Source organism: Neophocaena asiaeorientalis, unplaced genomic scaffold, assembly GCF_003031525.2.
Source record: "Neophocaena asiaeorientalis asiaeorientalis breed wild unplaced genomic scaffold, Neophocaena_asiaeorientalis_V1.1 scaffold275, whole genome shotgun sequence".
Taxonomy (NCBI): domain Eukaryota; kingdom Metazoa; phylum Chordata; class Mammalia; order Artiodactyla; family Phocoenidae; genus Neophocaena; species Neophocaena asiaeorientalis.
The window spans coordinates 19680-38920 of NW_020173679.1; the positions used below are offsets into that span (position 1 = coordinate 19680).

Consider the following 19241-nt stretch of genomic DNA (forward strand, 5'->3'; position numbering starts at 1 on the left):
AAATTCATATTAAAAATATTAGCTAAGAATATGTTTAGTGATCAGGGAAAATAATCTATAGACTGCTTAGGCTTTTCAGAATCTTTAATAAATTATTTGCTTTTGTATTTTACATCCTTTTACCTTTTTCTTTTTTCCCTCCAAAGTAACATTTCCAAGTGAACATACAAAGTATCCTTCCTTTTCAGGAAACCAAGAGTATTATTATGTACAAACTACTGGGTGTAAGATAGGCTACAGGATGTATTGTACAACATGAGGAATAGAGCCAATATTTTGTAATAACTGCAAATGGAGTATAACCTTTAAAAATTGTATTTTAAAAAAAGGCTTGGTAGTTTATTTAATGAGGATTATTACATGTCCCTGACCAAAGGCTGCTTAATGTATAAATGAAATGGTTCCTATAGCACCTTACTTCAGATTACTTAACTATTCAAAGGTATCCAGAAGGGGATAAAAGAACAAATAACAGTTTAAATCTTTATATGGCATTTTCTGACTGAAGCTCAGTGTTTCCTTGGTGGCTTTGTTTGTATCTGATGAGATAAAGTAAAATATTGCAGTCAGCTTATACTCTAACTGGATATACATATAATGACCTTATAGACAGTTGTCTGCCTGCGTTCCTCTTTTTAGAATCCTGGAAGCCTGCTGATACTGAAGGCAAGAAGCAGTATGACAGGGAGTTTTTGCTGGATTTCCAGTTCATGCCAGCATGTATTCAGAAACCAGAGGGCCTGCCTCCCATCAGTGATGTGGTTCTTGACAAAGTAAGCTGAGCATTCAGGGAAAGCTATGTCTTTTTGGTGGGAACCGTTTTTAACTATCAGTGCAAATATGTGAGGTGTGAGCAATTCTCAGAAATTGTTAGAGCAAATGGCATTTGAATTAAATGTTTAATTAAGCATTGTTGGGTTTGGGTTTATTATAGATTACAGTAATTGTGGGGCTTGGCTCAGATTTGCGGGGTAAAGTTTTAAACTTTTTTGTCAGCTTGTTCTGGCTGTCTCCTAGGGATGTGGTAGAAACTGTGTCTGTTGGGCTAATATACCTGTCTTTCCCCACTGTTCTAAAACCTCTATAGGGAATTAGAATGGTATTGAGGTTAGGTCAGAAACCTAGGAAAGTATTTGGCAGATCAACCTTAAGTGGCAGTTAACATAATTCACATAGTGTATAACTCAAAATTTCCCCAAGAGATACTTAATAGGAGGATTAGACTTTAACCTGTGCAAATAAATAGGCACCCTTTCTCTTTACATCTGTTCTTAATGGTGCATACAGAAAATTAGTCCAGTCAGTGTTTATTTCATCTGTTTATGAAATTAAAAGATGTAAAGTCAGGTGTATATCAGCCCAAATAATTTCATGTAAATCAATGATGAACCAGTTCTGGTGACTAAGCTCTCATTTTATAGAGGAACTGTTAATCCCTAATTAAAGTGTAGACGGTAACTTTGTTACAGAATGAGATCCAGTTCTTATTGGGATTTCCAGCAGCTCCCTTTCCAGACCTTATTTATATTATTTTATTCTGTTATAGCAACAGATCTTTATATTTCTCTTGCTGAGTCCTCTCTGTTAGGTACTAACATGAGGACAGTTGAATGATTGGTGGTACTAATGTGAAACTACTTCAGTACCTCAGAGGGCAAGTTTTGTTATACCCACTGAATTAGATTATCATCTTAGAAGATATTCCTTCCTGTCTTCCTGCTTTATCTGTTTCTGACTTTGGCCAATCATGAGTTGATTTCTCACTGAGCTACTTAGCTTCGCTGAGTCTATAGTCACATTATACGCCTATACAAAGCCAGATATCTCCGATTAACATGGCAGACAAAGTGAGATTTTAACTGAGTCATCATGGGGAATTCCCTGGCAGTCCAGTGGTTAGGACTCGGCACTTTCACTGCCAGGACCCAGGTTCAATCCCTGGTCAGGGAACTTAAGATCCCGCAAGGGGCACGGCGCAACCAAAAAAAAAAAAAAGAAAGAAAATTAAATGAGTCATCATACGTGAAACTTATCTCCTTTTGAGATTTGTTGTCCACTCAGAATACATCCTTTACTAACCATAAGTCAACAGCATCAAAACCAAAAGGAGCAATATCAGGTTTCTTAGAGGCAAGTGCTTTGATGATCCTGGAAAAAGATTCCAAAATTTGGCCCTAGTTCATAAGTTCTCAAAATAGCTTGTCTTGTGCCATTCTACTGGTCCTAAGTGTCTAGTGAACCAATCCACTGATTGTCTAGCCTCCCCTTGGGAATTGTAGGCCTAATCATTCCCAGGGAACCAAAAAACCATCGTTGACTAAGGGCTCTGTGGCTAGCCCAGGAGAATCTATCAGGATTCAGATCAGACTCCCACTGGCTCAAAAAGCCAGTGCTTGTCTTTTCAGGTGACATAACTTTTCAGTCTGAGTTTTTATCTTCATGGCACTGAATGCTCTGGAACTTGTGTTAAGCTTTCCTTTGTTTCTTTGTGCAGATCAACCAACCCAAATTGCCAATGCGAACTCTGGATCCTCGGATTTTACCTCGAGGACCAGACTTTACTCCAGCCTTTGCAGATTTTGGAAGGCAAGCCCCTGGTGGAAGAGGTGTACCTGTAAGTGCAAGTTCCCTACAACCCAGTTAGTTAGAAACTGTCATAGACTTCATGTCATCTTGTCTAACGGCAAAAGAGCAAGCAGCTTTTATTCCTTGATTCTTCTAACCAAGAAGAAGAAGTAGGAAAGGCGAAGACTATCCTTTCCATACTAATATTAAAACAAAGAAAGAATACACTTGAGTCATTTTTACTTTGAAAGAAGCTGGTCCGCATTAATTTGGTCTCGATTTTTTTTTTCATATTTTTGCAGTTGAAAAGACCTGCAAATGGGTTAAAAATAGAGCCGTCCTTGAATAGGATTCCTGTTCTGTCTTGAGGTGTCCTGATATGTATACTAGAGGTCTCTGATGACATTCAGCTAATGGTCCTCTCTTTGTCTTTGTTTCTACAGATTTGCAAAGTGCAGAGCAGGCGTGGATTGCCAATTCTGGAACAGAGCAAAGCCCCAACTTGCACTCCACTGGAGATGTCTCACCCACCCCTGAGGAGCCTGCCTCTAGGGGTGTGCTGAATCTTTCAAAACAAACAAACAAAAAAACAGTAGTCTGTGATGTTATATTTTCTGTTTTGCTCTTCTCATTTACTGTAGGTTGTGAAGTCAAAATATGAAAAAACGATGTGTACAAAAGAGTGCAGCTGGTAAACTGCACGTTGCCTTTACACCCCCAGTGGCAGGCTCTTCAGCGGTGGAAGTGGCATCACCAATGGAGTTATGCTGGGGCACTGCACTGTGCAGAATTCGGCAGGCTCTGCCTACTCCATGCTTTGTAGACTTACAGAAAGCATGGGGTAAAGTTGCCAGTGATGTGAATACCTCTTTTTCCCAAGTTGGAATGGCACAGAGAACACTTAACCTGAAGTTCTGAAGGAGCTTGGGGTTTGATGTACATTTGTGGATCACCCTGTTTATACTACTTTATTTTATGTTTGTAAAAATATTTTTATATAAGGTGACATTTTTTATTTCCCCATCACCTTTTTATTTCTGGAATGGCCACTTTTGAAGCCTGCTTTGGAATAAGACTACACTGTCTGAAAACAATGACACTTGGTAGACATTTGAATTATTTGCCTGCAGCCAAACACTGATTGAAAATACTTGAAGGTCTACACTGTGTTGGAGGCTTTATACAGTAAAACCTACAGAAAATCTTAATTTGAAACATACTTTTTATTGAGCTGATATCACCATCTTAAAGACCTCTGTGTGTATAATATTCTGTTCTCACACAGGTTTGAAGTTTAATGTTTATCTAATTTCTCTAATTACCAAATTAAAATTTTTTCTAAATTTTTGAATTTCCACACCAGAGAGTCTTAGAAAGCAACTTTCTAGAAACCTTTTTATACCTTGTTTTTCAGCATTATTTCCCTTGTTGGTGGGTTAAATTTATATTTGTTAACGTTTGTTTTAGTTTTGGTTTCAGTTTATATCTTTGTTTTGCCAAACATTTGAAATAATGTTGATGCCATTTTGATGGTTCCCTGGTTAATATCTGTGGTTATCATGTTGCTCAATTTTGTTCATATGTTAGTCACAGAAGATATGAATTCCGGCATCTCCTCTTCCCGTGTATACTGTCACTTTTCATTATCAGCTTGCTATTGTCTAATAATCAGGTATAGCCTAAAGGAAATACTATGAATTAAGAATAGCTATATCTCTCTCAAAATACTGAAATTAGAAAAGGAGTTTTAAAAGTAACTATCACGATGTATGTTTGCCCAATAATTCATGTGCCTGCATATATCAGATAAATGGGTTATTTGGTGCAAAGTAATGTGACAGGAAATGAGCCATTATCAATAATTTGTAGTGTCTCCAAAAAAATGTGCTTTGTTTAATTCACTTTCTTTGCATAGCTTTGTCGTGTGCCACAAGCTAATTTTTAAGTGGAATTATTTTGATTAATCAGGGTAATATTAATACGTTAAGTCTTAATGCAAGTAATTATTCTTCCAACATCTCCCATAGCAAACAAACATTCTCCATGTAATTTGTCCAGCTTGCCTTGGTATATTGGTGAAGATAAAGATAGGAATTTTAAAGGATATGTATTATACATATCCTTTATATTATATATAATATAAAGGAACAATCAATAATGCTGCTTGGAAAAAACCAGCAGCCCTACTCTTCATAGTTTCTGGTTACATACAGCTTCCAAATTGGCTTATAAATAATTACCATGCAAAGATGTTAAGATCTACTAGGTATGCTTCTTAGAATAGCTTAATTTTCCAGGACTCCTGGTATAAATTTTCCTGCAACAGACTTGTTATAAAATATTTTTAATGTGTAGCAATTGTTTTAGCGTCATAAACAGTTACATACAATTTTTAAACATAAAGGTAGGTCATTTGATGGGCAGTTAAGTGTATATCTGTTGGAAGCACCCAGGCAGTTTCATCCCTCTAGTTTTTTAAAAATCAAATTACTTGGCTATTGTGGTGTTAATTTTAATAGTAATCTGTTGGTGGACATCACAGAAAGTGCCCCAAAAGAAATGTATTGAGAAAGGGCTGTGGACCTAGACTGGTAACTTGCCACTCATGTTCATTTTAACTAACTTTGAGATTCACTGAGCTGTTATAAAAATCCTAGGTGCAAAGAGGTTTCCTAAGCTCATATCATCCTTCCCTCTCTCTTAAAGGGACCCTTGGTTATCTCTCTTTAAAAAATGCTAGAATGAATATTGGTCCTGTTTTCTTTGGTTATCCAGGTAAGCAGAAGAGTTTGAGTTTATTGTCTCTGAGTGAGGTAGGAGCAATGTATATTAAATTCTACAGCAGAGACGTGTATAGTTTCTTATTTAATACATTTAAGAAAAAGAGTGGGTAAAAAATATTAAAATTTTTAGCTCACCTGAAAAAAATTGTGGCTCATTAGTTAGCCTCAAATTTTGCCACTTCATTTTAGTTTTGACATTTGTGGACCCTGCACACATTATACCTCAAAGTTCCTCTTCTAGTCGTCAGTCAGGATTGTCCTTCAAGCAAAGAAACCAGGCTTTATTTCTTTGTATATATTCCATAACCCTCAGCACAGGATCCTAGATTTTGTTTGTATTTAGTAAATAAGTCATTCATTACATATGGTGCAACTTTTGAAAGATACTGTAAATCTGACAATTTATATTAAGTTTTTCACACACACACAAAGGACACGAAATGTTTAAAGGTAATTATACCAGTCTATATATCACTTTTTTAAAAGTTTTTTTTTTTCTTTGGTATTGATGATAATACCTGATATCGTACCTAGTTTTTAAGGTCCTTTTACATGCCTTGTTGTATCCTGTGATCCTCGTAATAACCTGTAGGTAAGATAAGCATTTAATATGTGAGAAAGTTTAAGTTCAACAAAGTTGAGACTTGATTACAGTAACTTTGCTCATAAGTAGCAGAGTTGTATTCAAGAGTCCACAATTCTTTTGTCTTCTAGTCTGCCTCTTTTCTCCACTTCACCAGACAGTGAATCATTCTCAGAGTGTAAACATTCTCAGAGCATAAACATAAGAATGTTAGAGATTAATTAATCAAGGGTGTTAAGCATTTATAAGAGTAGTAATCTGTTGAGGACTCAGTATACTTAGGTAAATATTTGTGAACAGTATCTATCTTAGTTTTATCCAGAGATACAGATAAAGTTAAATTTGTCTTGGAAGGTTGCACATGCATTATAATTTCAATTTTTTAATCCTAGACTAACATTTATATTATCTTTTCAAAACTTTTTTTCCTTTGAAACACTGTTGTTATCTATTTAGTAATATTTCTCACATCTCTGTGCTGCTCGTTTGAAATTCACTCATATTACTCATATTACCTGTCTTGGTGCAGGTAAAGAGTTGTAGCGTAAATCATATTTACTTTTTAGAAATCTCAAACATTCATTGGTGTTTGCAGTATTTTTTTGGAAGTGGACATTTTCTAACTTTATTCAAACATGATTAAAATTATATCCACAGATTATATTATGGCTCTTACATGATTTTGACTTTATTACACCCACCAGTCTTTGTTCTTGACAGATTTTTATGTGCAGATGCATTGATTAAGTTAAATGTCTCGTGATCTTTGAATTTTATCCAAACATTGAAAAAGATAGTAACCCACATGAATTAACACTAGAATATATCCTGAGTTATAAGAACCAGACAATACATGGTTTACTACCTTTGCTTAACAGAATTCTTTTGCCTGAGCTACCATATCAAGGTTTCAGTACTGTCTGGTTTAGCAGCTGTTCCCTGTTCGTACTTTTCTAGTATGGTGATCCTCTTTAGTTCTCTCTCAGTTACGCCATGCATGGTACCTCTGGGTTTATTTGACCTCGGCCTTTTCAGGTTTATGAAATAGTCTTAAGATCATATCATCAGTACCAAGTCTTTAGCTGGATGTATTTGACAAGATTGCTGTGTATTGCCCAGAAATTCTAAGTTTTGATCCTGATATACCCTTGATACTGCTGTTTCTAATTAGGGCAGATGGTAAAGGGTAAGAGAATAATTAATTCTGAGGTAAGTCATGTGTAAAAGGCTTTGAAGCTTATCAAAGGCCCCAGACCATGTCTCTTAGAATGTGTCTTTATATATAAAGCATGACCTTTAAATTTCTACTTAAAGGGTAGTGTTGGGACATTAAGTGAGATATGATTCTGGTCTATATGTCTTGTGTGAAGTTGTTTTTTTTCTTTTCTTTCCTCTTGAAACCTAATTGCAATATTTACTCATCGTTTAGAGAATGACATGTTAGAAAAAGTAAAGGCTGTCAATATGCTACAGATCTGGGAGGAGCAGAACTTATTATCAACCCACATATTTAATCGTGAAAAAGTATTTCCAAGCATTTAGAGTAGCAACAATTACGAATATTTTAATACGCAGAATACAACTTTTAGCTTACCATTGCTCTTACAGTAACAATTTTTAATTTGATGACCAGTGTGACATGCTAGCATATATTGGTTTTAACAGAATGAGTGTAGTGGGACTCTAGAAGGAACAAAGAGCTGACAAAGAAAGGAAGACAGTTTTTTCAGAGAGCAATTTAGTTGGATTTCATTAATAGTAGAAGGAAGACTTGTGTTAGTATTTCTAACCCAGCAAACTTTGAGGGATCCATTAAGATCTAAGTCAGGCTGGGTGTCTATGCTATAGATAGTTTTCATGGTAAGGGTGTATTTGCATTTCACATGAAGTTTAGAGGCCCAGTTTTTGAAGCAGATTTGTAACTGTGATGATTTCTGCCTGTGAATTTTTGTAATTGTTCAAGTGACCAGTCTCAAGTCACATAACTAGTTAAAAAAAAAAAAAGAAGATGCTTCAGTTAAGGGTCCTCTTTTTTGTTAGGAATAACAGCTTTATCAAACATAATTTTCCATCACTTTAGTTATCTCATTTAGGATTTCATGGTCAAAAATTGTAGTGGTGGTGTAAATTACAGTGATGGCGTTCTAAGACATCCCCCTCCAAAAAAAAGATCACATCTAAATTGAATGCCTAGTACCCATCTTTGCATCCAGAAGTGTTTGGTGTGCTCATCAGTCCTGACTTGAGCAGCACAGCAGAGACAGTAAATTGTAAGTACTCTGTGTCGATATTATAAAAAATATTCTTGTTCTAGTTGTTGAATGTTGGACCACGGAGATCTCAACCTGGACAGCGAAGAGAACCCAGAAAGATCATCACAGTCTCTGTAAAAGAAGACGTGCACCTGAAAAAGGCAGAGAACGCCTGGAAGCCCAGCCAAAAACGAGACAGCCAAGCTGAGGATCCTGAAAACATTAAAACCCAGGTGAGAACAGAAGCACACTCTAACACTGTTTTGGAATTATAATATTGTTTTAATTTGTCTTTTTGCCCTGTTATTATATGTAGAGGTTTTAGTTTAAGATTTTTTCTGATTTTTTTCATATTACAAGCATTATTCTAAAAGCTATCATAGATGCCAGCCACCTACTGTTTTCTCTTGAAATTGCATTCTGTGTGCTTTTCAAAACAGACACTATATTTAGAGGGCTCACATATCATAGAATTCTGTCATTCAGGTTTAGAACAATATTTGCTTTTCTTAAAAATGTGTTTTTAGATTCTCAGTCATTACCCTGTGCTAGTCTAGTTAGTATATTACTTTATGTTTCATTTCTAATAAGTTAGAATTTAGAAACCCATCTTCTTCATAGTCATTTGTAATAAAATTGAAGTCTTTGCATCTCTCTGTACATATCCTGCCCTCAGAACTCCTTAGGGTAAATTGAATGAATTCCTTTAATCCACACAAAATTATTTTTGTGTGTCAAATTATACAAAGTCTCTATTCATCTTTTGCTGTACGCACAATGCTAGTTCCTATCCCTGGGTTACCTCTATTATATCCTTTGGATGTTTTTGATACTAATTAAGATACTAATTTGATACTAATTAAGATGCTAATATAATGTATCTCATAGGGCATTGTGAAGATTAAATGAAGCAGTATAAAGGACTTGGCAGGTTCCTGGAGCCCAGTTACGTACTTAGTGTGATAATGTTCCTGGGAAAGAGATGTGCCTTACAAATCCCGATTTTGATTGAGCACACACAGAGCCCCATACATAGTAGATACTCAATAAATACTTGTTAAACAGTATGCTAACCAGCAAAGTTGTTCATACAAAGTCAGGACCAAGATGAACTGATCCAACACAAAGCCATGTTGTCCAACCTTAATTGGCTGCTTGCCTTTGTTCATCTTTCTAGTAATTGCCCCAGACATTTGTCCCTACGTACATCCTTCTCCAGATTCACTAAAATCAAGTACCTAATCTTTCCTCCATTTCTTCTCAATGTAACTCAACTTTTTTTTTTTTTTTAAAGCATCTCCTTCATCCCTCCCTCCAGTCCCTCTGAGAATTACTTAATGAATAGGGACCTAAAAGGTTTGCAAAGATAGTTAAAATCCCTGCTAAATCTTTGTCATTGAAGATGAAAAGATCTTGTTTTAGTATTTAAGGCACTTGTATTAGTGCCGTATTTCATTAGATTCTTACAACACCTATGAAGGAAGGAATAGATATTGTCTCTTTTTTCTTCTTCCTAGAAGACACTGAAGCTTTAAGAGATTGTTACTCACAGTGTTGTAGTTACTGAATAGTCTGTTTGTTGTGACTTGTAATTTGCCTCTTTACTCTGTAACAGAATCCTCCCCATGATTTTTTTTAAATTTTTTATTGAAGTATAGTTGATTACAATGTTGTGTTGGTTTCTAGTATATAGCAGAATGACTCAGATATATGTGTGTGTGTGTGTGTGTGTGTGTGTGTGTGTGTGTATCATACATGTATTCTTTTTCATATTCTTTTGCATTATGGTTTATTATAGGATATTGAATATAGTTCCCTGTGCTATACAGTAGGACCTTGTGGTTTATCTATTTTATATGTAGTAGTGTGTATCTGCTAATTTCAAACTCTGATTTATCCCTCCCCCACCCCCTTTCCCCTTTGGTAACCATAAATTTGTTTTCTGTGTCTGTGAGTCTGTTTCTGTTTTGTAGATAAGTGCATTTGTGTCATATTTTAGATTTTACATCATATAAGTGATATCATATGGTATTTGTCTTTCTGACTTACTTCACTTAGTATGATAATCTCTAGGTCCATCCATGTTGCTGCAAATGGCATTATTTCATTCTTTCTTATGGTTGAGTAGTATTCCATTTTATATATATATATATATCTCACATCTTTATCCATTCATCTGTCGATGGACATTTAGGTTGTTTCCGTATCTTGGCTATTGTAAATAATGCTGCTATGAACATTGGGGGTGCATGTATCTTTTCCAATTATAGTTTTATCTGGATATATGCCCAGGAGTGGAATTGCTGGATCATAAGGCTATTCTATTTTTAGTTTTTTAAGGAACATCCATACTGTTTTCCATACTGGCTGCACCAGTTTACATTCCCACCAACAGTGTAGGGGGGTTCCCTTTCCTCTACACCCTCTCTAGCATTTGTTATTTGTAGACTTTTTAGTGATGGCTATTCTGACCAAGTTCTCTCCATTATTAATTTCAGAAACAGAAGAATAATTATACTGACTTCGAGATGTCATTAATTAGCTAAGTTTTCTTTAGTGAATAGATAAAGCAAATACAGTGCAGTATTAATAGACTTCTTTTTCAGGGCCAGTGCAACCTCCTTTTTCTTGACACTTTTTCTTCTTAATACAGAACATCTTTGCTTCATTCCCTCTCTTTTTTGTGTTTTTATTCTTCTCCTCTGCACAGGTATACCCCATGTTGACCTGTTGCTCCTGCTACCTGTTATTCTATTTCTTCCCTTTTGTCAAAACAACAGTTTTATTGTTGCCTCCACTTCCAGAAAACTCATTCACCCTGACTTTTGTTCCTACCACTGTATTTATAACAACATTATGAATGACCACCAATGACCTTATTTTTCCTGTATCGTAAGATTTAATCTTTTCCTTGAAACATTTCTAGAAAATCATTGCTAATGACGTGTCTAGACTACTTCCACATACATACACTTCTGTTGTGGTTCCACTGCTGGGGTTCCCTGCTTCATCTTTCTTCTCTTGATACAGTATTCCCACTGCTGCTGCCTGACTCATCTACCTGAGAGGCTGATTTTTATCTCTTCACTCTAGCTTTTAATCTGTCATTTAAGTCCTATCATTTTCTCTCCCAACTAGTGCACACTAGTCCTCTGATCTGTTTGGGGTTTTTTTAAATATTTATTTACTTATTATTTATTTGGTTGCGCTGGGTCTTAGTTGTAGCAGTTGGGCTCCTTAGTTGTGGCATGCAAACTCTTAGTTGCAGCATGCATGTGGGATCTAGTTCCCTGACCAGGGATGGAACCTGGGGCCCCTGCATTAGGAGCACAGAGTCTTAACCACTGCACCACCAGGGAAGTCCCTAGTCCTCTGATCTTTCCTTGTTGTTTTCTATCCCTGAAATAGAAGAGCCTCAATAACAATTCCTTCCTAAAATATTTTCCCCTTCCTAAAATGTCTTCTTCCCCTTTTTTTCATTTAGCCAGCTTTTTCTGCCCTTCATAATCTGGCCCTATTCTCATTTCCTTCTAAAGGTATTTCCTGACTAACCCATTGCCTCTGACCTCTCTTGTACCTAAATGACTCACTTCTCTGGCTTCTAATCAATTTCGTGCTTTGCTCTATCATTTCTCTTGTAACTTTCTTGTCTTTGCAGCTATATTTTAATGGTTTTGATTACTGTGCCATATGCTTCATTTGTACTTAATACAGAATTTTGGGAGCATCAGATAGATATTCAGTTATAATGAATAAATGATTTTCAGTCATTTTTTTGATGCTGGAGATTTCCTTTTTTTTTTTTCCCCGGTATGCGGGCCTCTCACTGTTGTGGCCTCTCCCGTTGCGGAGCGCAGGCTCAGCGGCCATGGCTCATGGGCCCAGCCGCTCCGCGGCACGTGGGATCTTCCCAGGCCGGGGCACGTACCTGTGTCGCCTGCATCGGCAGGCGGACTCTCAACCACTGCGCCACCAGGGAAGCCCTCATTCTTTTTTTAAATTGAGGTATAAATTGACATAGACTAATGTAATGTAATAGAACATTACATTAGTTTCAGGTGTACAACATAATGATTCAGTATTTGTATAAATATTGCAAAATGATCACCACAATTAGTCTAATTAACATGCAGAATTACAAAATTTTTTTCTTCTGATAAGAACTTTTCAAATATGCAACACAGTATTGTTTTTTTAATTTTTATTGGAGTATAGGTGATTTACAATGTTGTGTTAGTTTCAGGTGTACAGCAAAGTGAATCGGTTATATGTATATCCACTCTTTTTTAGATTCTTTTTCCATATAGGTCATTACAAAGTATTAAGTAGAGTTCCCTGTGCTGTACAGTAGTTCCTTATTAGTTATCTGTTTTATATATAATACTGTGTATATGTTAATCCCAATCTCCCCATTTATCCCTCCCTCCCCTTCCCCCCTGATAACCATAAATTTGTTTTCTACATCTGTGACTCTGTTTCTGTTTTGTAAATAAGTTCATTTGTACCCTTTTTTTTTTCAGATTCCACATATAAGCCATATCATAGGATATTTGCAACACAGTATTTTTTTTTTTAAATTAAGTTATTTATTTATTTATTTATGGCTGTGATGGGTCTTCACTGCTGTGTGAGAGCTTTCTGTGGTTGCAGCATACGGTGGCTGCTCTTCATTGCGGTGCACAGGCTTCTCATTGTGGTGGCTTCTCTTGTTGCAGAGCATGGGCTCTAGGCTGCAGGCTTCAGTAGTTGTGGCACGTGGGCTCAGTAGTTGTGGCGCACAGGTGTAGTTGCTTCGTGGCATGTGGGATCTTCCCGGACCAGGAATCGACCCCATGTCCCCTGCATTGACAGGTGGATTCTTAGGCACTTTGTCACCGAGGAAGTCCCGCAACAGAGTATTATGAACTGTAGTCACTTGCTGTACGTTACTTCAATAAACGACCTTATTATTATCCTGTTTTTATAAGCTTAAATTATCTTCTGATATATTTGAGGATCTGAAGGTTGTTTTGTTTTTATTTTATTTTGTTTTTATGTAAAGCACAGATTAAAGTTTTAGACCTAAATGATACTGTCTCAGTTGATACAGGCAATTTAGAGAAGTGCAGTGACTCCCCTGTCTCTAATAAACTTGAAAAAATTTTTTTTCTTTATAAAAGTGATACTGACTCATTGCTTAAAAAGTTGATAGTATAATTTTTTTTAAATGTATTTACTATCTTCTGCCTAGAGAAAACTGTTGACATAGGGGTACATATACTAAAAATCCTTGTATTCAGATATAAATTATATAGGGATCGGGATCAAACAAAACATTTTATAGGCCTTACCCCCCTGATAACCATAAATTTGTTTTCTACATCTGTGACTCTGTTTCTGTTTTGTAAATAAGTTCATTTGTACCCTTTTTTTTTTCAGATTCCACATATAAGCCATATCATAGGATATTTGCAACACAGTATTTTTTTTTTTTAATTAAGTTATTTATTTATTTATTTTTGGCTGTGATGGGTCTTCACTGCTGTGTGAGAGCTTTCTGTGGTTGCAGCATACGGTGGCTGCTCTTCATTGCGGTGCACAGGCTTCTCATTGTGGTGGCTTCTCTTGTTGCAGAGCATGGGCTCTAGGCTGCAGGCTTCAGTAGTTGTGGCACGTGGGCTCAGTAGTTGTGGCGCACAGGCGTATTGCTTCGTGGCATGTGGGATCTTCCCGGACCAGGAATCGACCCCATGTCCCCTGCATTGACAGGTGGATTCTTAGGCACTTTGTCACCGAGGAAGTCCCGCAACAGAGTATTATGAACTGTAGTCACTTGCTGTACGTTACTTCAATAAACGACCTTATTATTATCCTGTTTTTATAAGCTTAAATTATCTTCTGATATATTTGAAGATCTGAAGGTTGAGTTTTGTTTTTATTTTATTTTGTTTTTATGTAAAGCACAGATTAAAGTTTTAGACCTAAATGATACTGTCTCAGTTGATACAGGCAATTTAGAGAAGTGCAGTGACTCCCCTGTCTCTAATAAACTTGAAAAAATTTTTTTTCTTTATAAAAGTGATACTGACTCATTGCTTAAAAAGTTGATAGTATAATTTTTTTTTAATGTATTTACTATCTTCTGCCTAGAGAAAACTGTTGACATAGGGGTACATATACTAAAAATCCTTGTATTCAGATATAAATTATATAGGGATCGGGATCAAACAAAACATTTTATAGGCCTTTTCAGGTTATTATATCATGATTTCATAGATTTTTACAACTTCATATTTTTACTGAGGTGTCATTTACATTTAGTAAAATTTACTTTTTTGTGTATAGTCTTATAATTGTTGACACACACACACAGTCATATAACTACCACCACAATCAAGATACAGAACATTTCCATCAGCCCCCTGAAATTTTCATGTACTGCTTTGTATTCATCCTCTCACGCCCATGCCCACCTCTGGCAGTCAGCCATGTGTTTGTCCCTATAATGTTGCCTTTTCCAGAACGTCATTTAAATGGAATCATTCTGGTGCTTCCCTGGTGGCGCAGTGGTTGAGAGTCCACCTGCCGATGCAGGGGACACGGGTTCGTGCCCCGGTCCGGGAAGATCCCACATGCCGTGGAGTGGCTGGACCTGTGAGCCCTGGCCGCTGAGCCTGTGTGTCCAGAGCCTGTGCTCCGCAACGGGAGAGGCCACAACAGTGAGAGGCCCACGTACCGCAAAAAAAAAAAAAAAAAAGTTTAAATGGAATCATTCTGAATAAAGCTTCTTTTACTCAGCATATACATTTGATATTCACTCATAATATTACGTGTATTATTAGGTTATTCTTTTTTATTACTGGATCCATTCACAGGGTAAACAGTTTCCAGGTTTTAGCAGTGATGAATAAAATTGCTATGAACATTCACATATAGGATTTGTGTGAACATATGTTTTTGTTTCTTTGGGGTAGATTCCTAGCTATGGGATCAGTGAGTTGTATGCTAAACATAGGTTTAAGTTTATTAGAAAATACCAAACTCTTTTCCAGGATGTTACTGGCAAGGCATGAGAGTTTCAGTAATTCAGTCTTCATCAGCACTTACTATTTTCTGCTCTGTAAATTTTAACCATTCTAATGGATGTGTGATAATATCTCATTGTAGTTTTAATCTGCATTTCTCAAATGACAAATATGTTGAATAAGCACATCTTTTCATGTGCTTCTTTGCCATTTGTGTATCTTCTTTGGTGAAATTTTGTTTATATCTTTTGGCCTGTTTCGTTGGTTGGTGCTGTCTTATCATTGAGTTTTGAGAATTTTTTTTTTACTCTGGATATAAATCCTTTATCAAATGTATATTTTGCAGAAATTTTCTCCCAGTCTGTGGTTTGTCTTTTCATTCTCTTAATAGTGTCTTTTGCCAAGTAGAAGTTTTTAACTTCGATGATGCTCAATTTATCTGTGTTTTCATTCATACATTGTGCTTTTGCTGTCTTACCTAAAAAATCTTTGCATGTAAGAATAGAAAGCTTTGTCCTGTGTTCTGTTCTAGAAGTTTTTAGTTTTGGGTTTCACATTTTGGTCTGTGATCCAGTTTTAGTTAATTTTTGTGTTACATGCAAGGTGTGAATCAAGATTCTTTTTTTTTTGTTTGTTTATGGATATTCAGTTGTTCCAGCACCATTTGTTGAAAAGACTATCCTTTCTCTGTTGAATTTCCTTTGTACCTTTGTTGAAAATCAATTCATCACATATGTATGAATCTGTTTCTAGGCTTTTCATTCTGTTCCAGTGATCTGTTGTGTCTGTCCTCTGGCCAGTATCACACTGTCTATGCATAGTAGCTTCATGTATATAGTAAATGTTGAAATTAGGTTGTAGGAGTCTTCCACATTTTGTTATTTTTCAAAATTGTTAAGCTACTCTAGTTTTTTGTTTTTCCATTTAAATTGTAGAATCAGCTTCTTGATTTCTACTCTCCCGCCCCTCCAGCCCCACCCCCCAAAAAAAAACCCTACTGGGATTTTTATTTCAGTTGTGTTAAATCTGTAGGTCTCTTCGGAGAAAACTGGCAACTTAACAATAATGAGTCTTACAATACATGAACATGATATAGATCTCTATTTATTTCAGTCCTCCTTGATTTCTTTCATCAGTGACTTGTACGTTTCATCGCACAACTCCTATGAATATTTTGATAATTCTTATCTAAGTACTTCATGGTTTTGGTGCTGTTATAGATTGTACTTTTAAAAAATGTAATTTCTAGTTGTTTGTTGCTAATACATAAAAATAAAATTGAGTTCTATGTATTGACTTGTGTTCTACAAATCTGCTAGACTCACTTATTAATTCTAGTGTCTCTTTTTATAGATGCCTTATGATTTTCTGTGGAGACAATCATATCATTTGTGAATAGGGAGTTTTATCTCTTCCTTTACGATCCGTATGGGCTGTAGTTCTTTTTCTTTGCATTATTCCACTGAGTAGGACCTCCAGTAAGATTTTGAATAGGAATGGTGGGAACAGATATTTTTGCCTTGCTCCCAATCTTAGGGGGAAAGCACTCATTCTTTCACCATTAAGTAGGGCTGTCCATAGCCTTTTTCTAGTTAAGGAAGTTCACTTCTATTTCTGATTTGATGAGGGTTTCTATAACATCATTTTAAAAGACTCCTGCCTACTATTTTATACCATGATTTGTATTATACCATAATGTAGACAAGTTCCTATTTTAAGACATTTAAGTTTTTGCTGTAAAGGGTTGTTGATGGAAGTTATGATGGCTAAAACCTTTTTTTAACCTATCCTTAAATATGAATAAATTTCTGAAAGTATAATTGCTGGTTTAAAGGGCACTTCACAGTTTTAAGAGTTTCAGTACACATTGCCAAATTGCCCTTGGAAATGTACCAAATTATAGTCCCACCAGTGAAGTGGAAAACATACCTAGTTCCTTGAATTCTCATCTGTAGTGAAAAAGAGGTGGTGTAAATTTTTACTAGATGTTAAAATAGATGGATTTAATTATTTCTATGACTAGTTCACAATCTTTGTTAATAATTTAGGAAATCACACTTATAAATTATAAACAAAATATTAATCCTTATAGAAAGCATCATATTGTCACAGTTAATATAATATTCTTTTCTTTTTTGTGGTCCTTCTAGGAACTTTTTAGAAAAGTTCGAAGTATCTTAAATAAATTGACACCACAGATGTTCAATCAACTGATGAAGCAAGTGTCAGGACTTACTGTTGACACAGAGGAGCGGCTGAAAGGAGTCATTGACCTGGTCTTTGAGAAGGCTATTGACGAACCCAGTTTCTCTGTGGCTTACGCAAACATGTGTCGATGTCTAGTAACGGTAAGAAGAGAGGAAGGAGTAAAACCAGAAATCTCCAAGAGGTATATTCTCCCCTCACTACACATTCTTCCCAGAGTGTTAATGGGGCAGAGTAAAGGGGAGAATATATTTTTAGTACTTTATATAATAGCCTCATTGTATAAAAATAATCATGCTTTTTTAAAATATCTACTCACGTCTGGAGGGAATATGGAGATGAGACTGAAATAGGCATGATATGGTCCCATGCAATGTGAGGAAGATCAAGTAAGGTTTAAATTTCTACTGTGAAATTTTTGTCATGGGCAACCAGTTTTTCCTGGCGTGTCATCTTATAGAAATAAAGCAAATGCTTACATTTACATTTAGATTCAAAATTGAAAAACATGTTGATTCTAAGTCTAGCCTTGGTAAAAAGTGATAGGGTAGTTGTGGTCATAAAGGTTTCAAACTGATGATACTATCTTAGAAACTATTAGATTTCTTTCTCTTTACATTGTCCACAGCCTGTCAAATCTAGGGCAAGAAAGAATGGGAGACCAAAGAGCTTCTGGTTAGTGTTCACTGTCCTCTATTCTGCAGTCATAAAACTGCCATGTACCATCTGTGTTTTCTCTGCCTGTTACTGTTACCAAGGTACTTGTATCAGAAATGTGTGTCCTTTAACATTTGAGTTTTTTCTTAAGTATCACAACTTATTATCATTGTGCCTCACTATGAAAATTCAGAATTCCATCATTTTATACCAGTATTTTTGAGTACCTGTGTCAAAGGTAGGTAAGTCGTGTTGGGACTTGGAAAAGGTACATTTTCTGTCTTTAAGGTACTAAAAATCCATATTGGAAAAAACAACATTAGCACGAAAAAAATCACTTATAAGGTATTTTGTGATATTACAGTGTGTTGATGTCTGAATGGGTGGTTTAGCCTGAAAAATCAAGTTGAAGGAAAAAGAAATCACTATATTCGTGGGAGAATGACAAACTTTTCTGAAGCAAGTAGAGTTTGAGTTCAGCCTGGACGGAAGGGAGTGGGGGGTGGGTACAAGTATAGAGAAGGAAGAACGTATTCCATGCAGGCTCAAGTCTAAGGCAACAAGCATGGCATAATGATTCCAACCACTGACTTTGGAGTATCATAGTTCTAGGCTTAAAATTTTAAGTTTAAAATTTAAATTTGAATTCCAACTCTGCCATCTGCTGACTTTATAACCTCAGAATAGTTACATAACTTCTTTAAGCCTCATTTTTTAATCCATAAAATAAGATTAATTCATACAATTTAAGGTTATTATATTGATAAAATTAATTAAAATAAATGAGATTGCATATGTTAATGTCCTAGCTCAGTATTTGGCGTGTCGTAAGCCCTAAATGATTCAAAACTAAATTGATGGTGGAAAAGATTGTGAAGATCTTAAAGTGCTAGATGTAGAATGGGGATGATTATAATAGCAGAAACCATCTATTTAGCGCCTATTAGGTTGCACTATGGGTAGGTGGTTTACATTTGTCATTTTAACAGTTTTTATAACCCTGAAAGGTCAGTGTTATTAGCCCCACTTTATTGAATAAGAAACTGGCCTTAAAAAAGGGTAAATAACTTGCCCAAGGTCACATACCTAGTAAGTGGCAGTGCTAGAGCTCAAATCTAGGATTATTTAACTCCATCACTTGCCATATTGCCTTCTAACATACACAGTTATCTGAAAGCAAACTGATTCTTCA

At 35.9% G+C, this 19241-nt stretch overlaps 1 protein-coding gene across 1 annotated transcript in view; it reads left to right on the forward strand.

Annotated features, from left to right (window-relative positions):
- EIF4G3 (eukaryotic translation initiation factor 4 gamma 3) overlaps positions 1 to 19241 on the forward strand; it is a 90870-nt gene that overhangs the window by 6869 nt on the left and 64760 nt on the right. The window contains exons 3-7 of the mRNA XM_024749784.1: positions 640 to 773; positions 2495 to 2614; positions 3009 to 3119; positions 8246 to 8416; positions 17338 to 17535. Of these exons, the coding sequence (XP_024605552.1) occupies positions 640 to 773; positions 2495 to 2614; positions 3009 to 3119; positions 8246 to 8416; positions 17338 to 17535 (734 nt within the window). The remainder of the gene's footprint in view (positions 1 to 639; positions 774 to 2494; positions 2615 to 3008; positions 3120 to 8245; positions 8417 to 17337; positions 17536 to 19241) is intronic.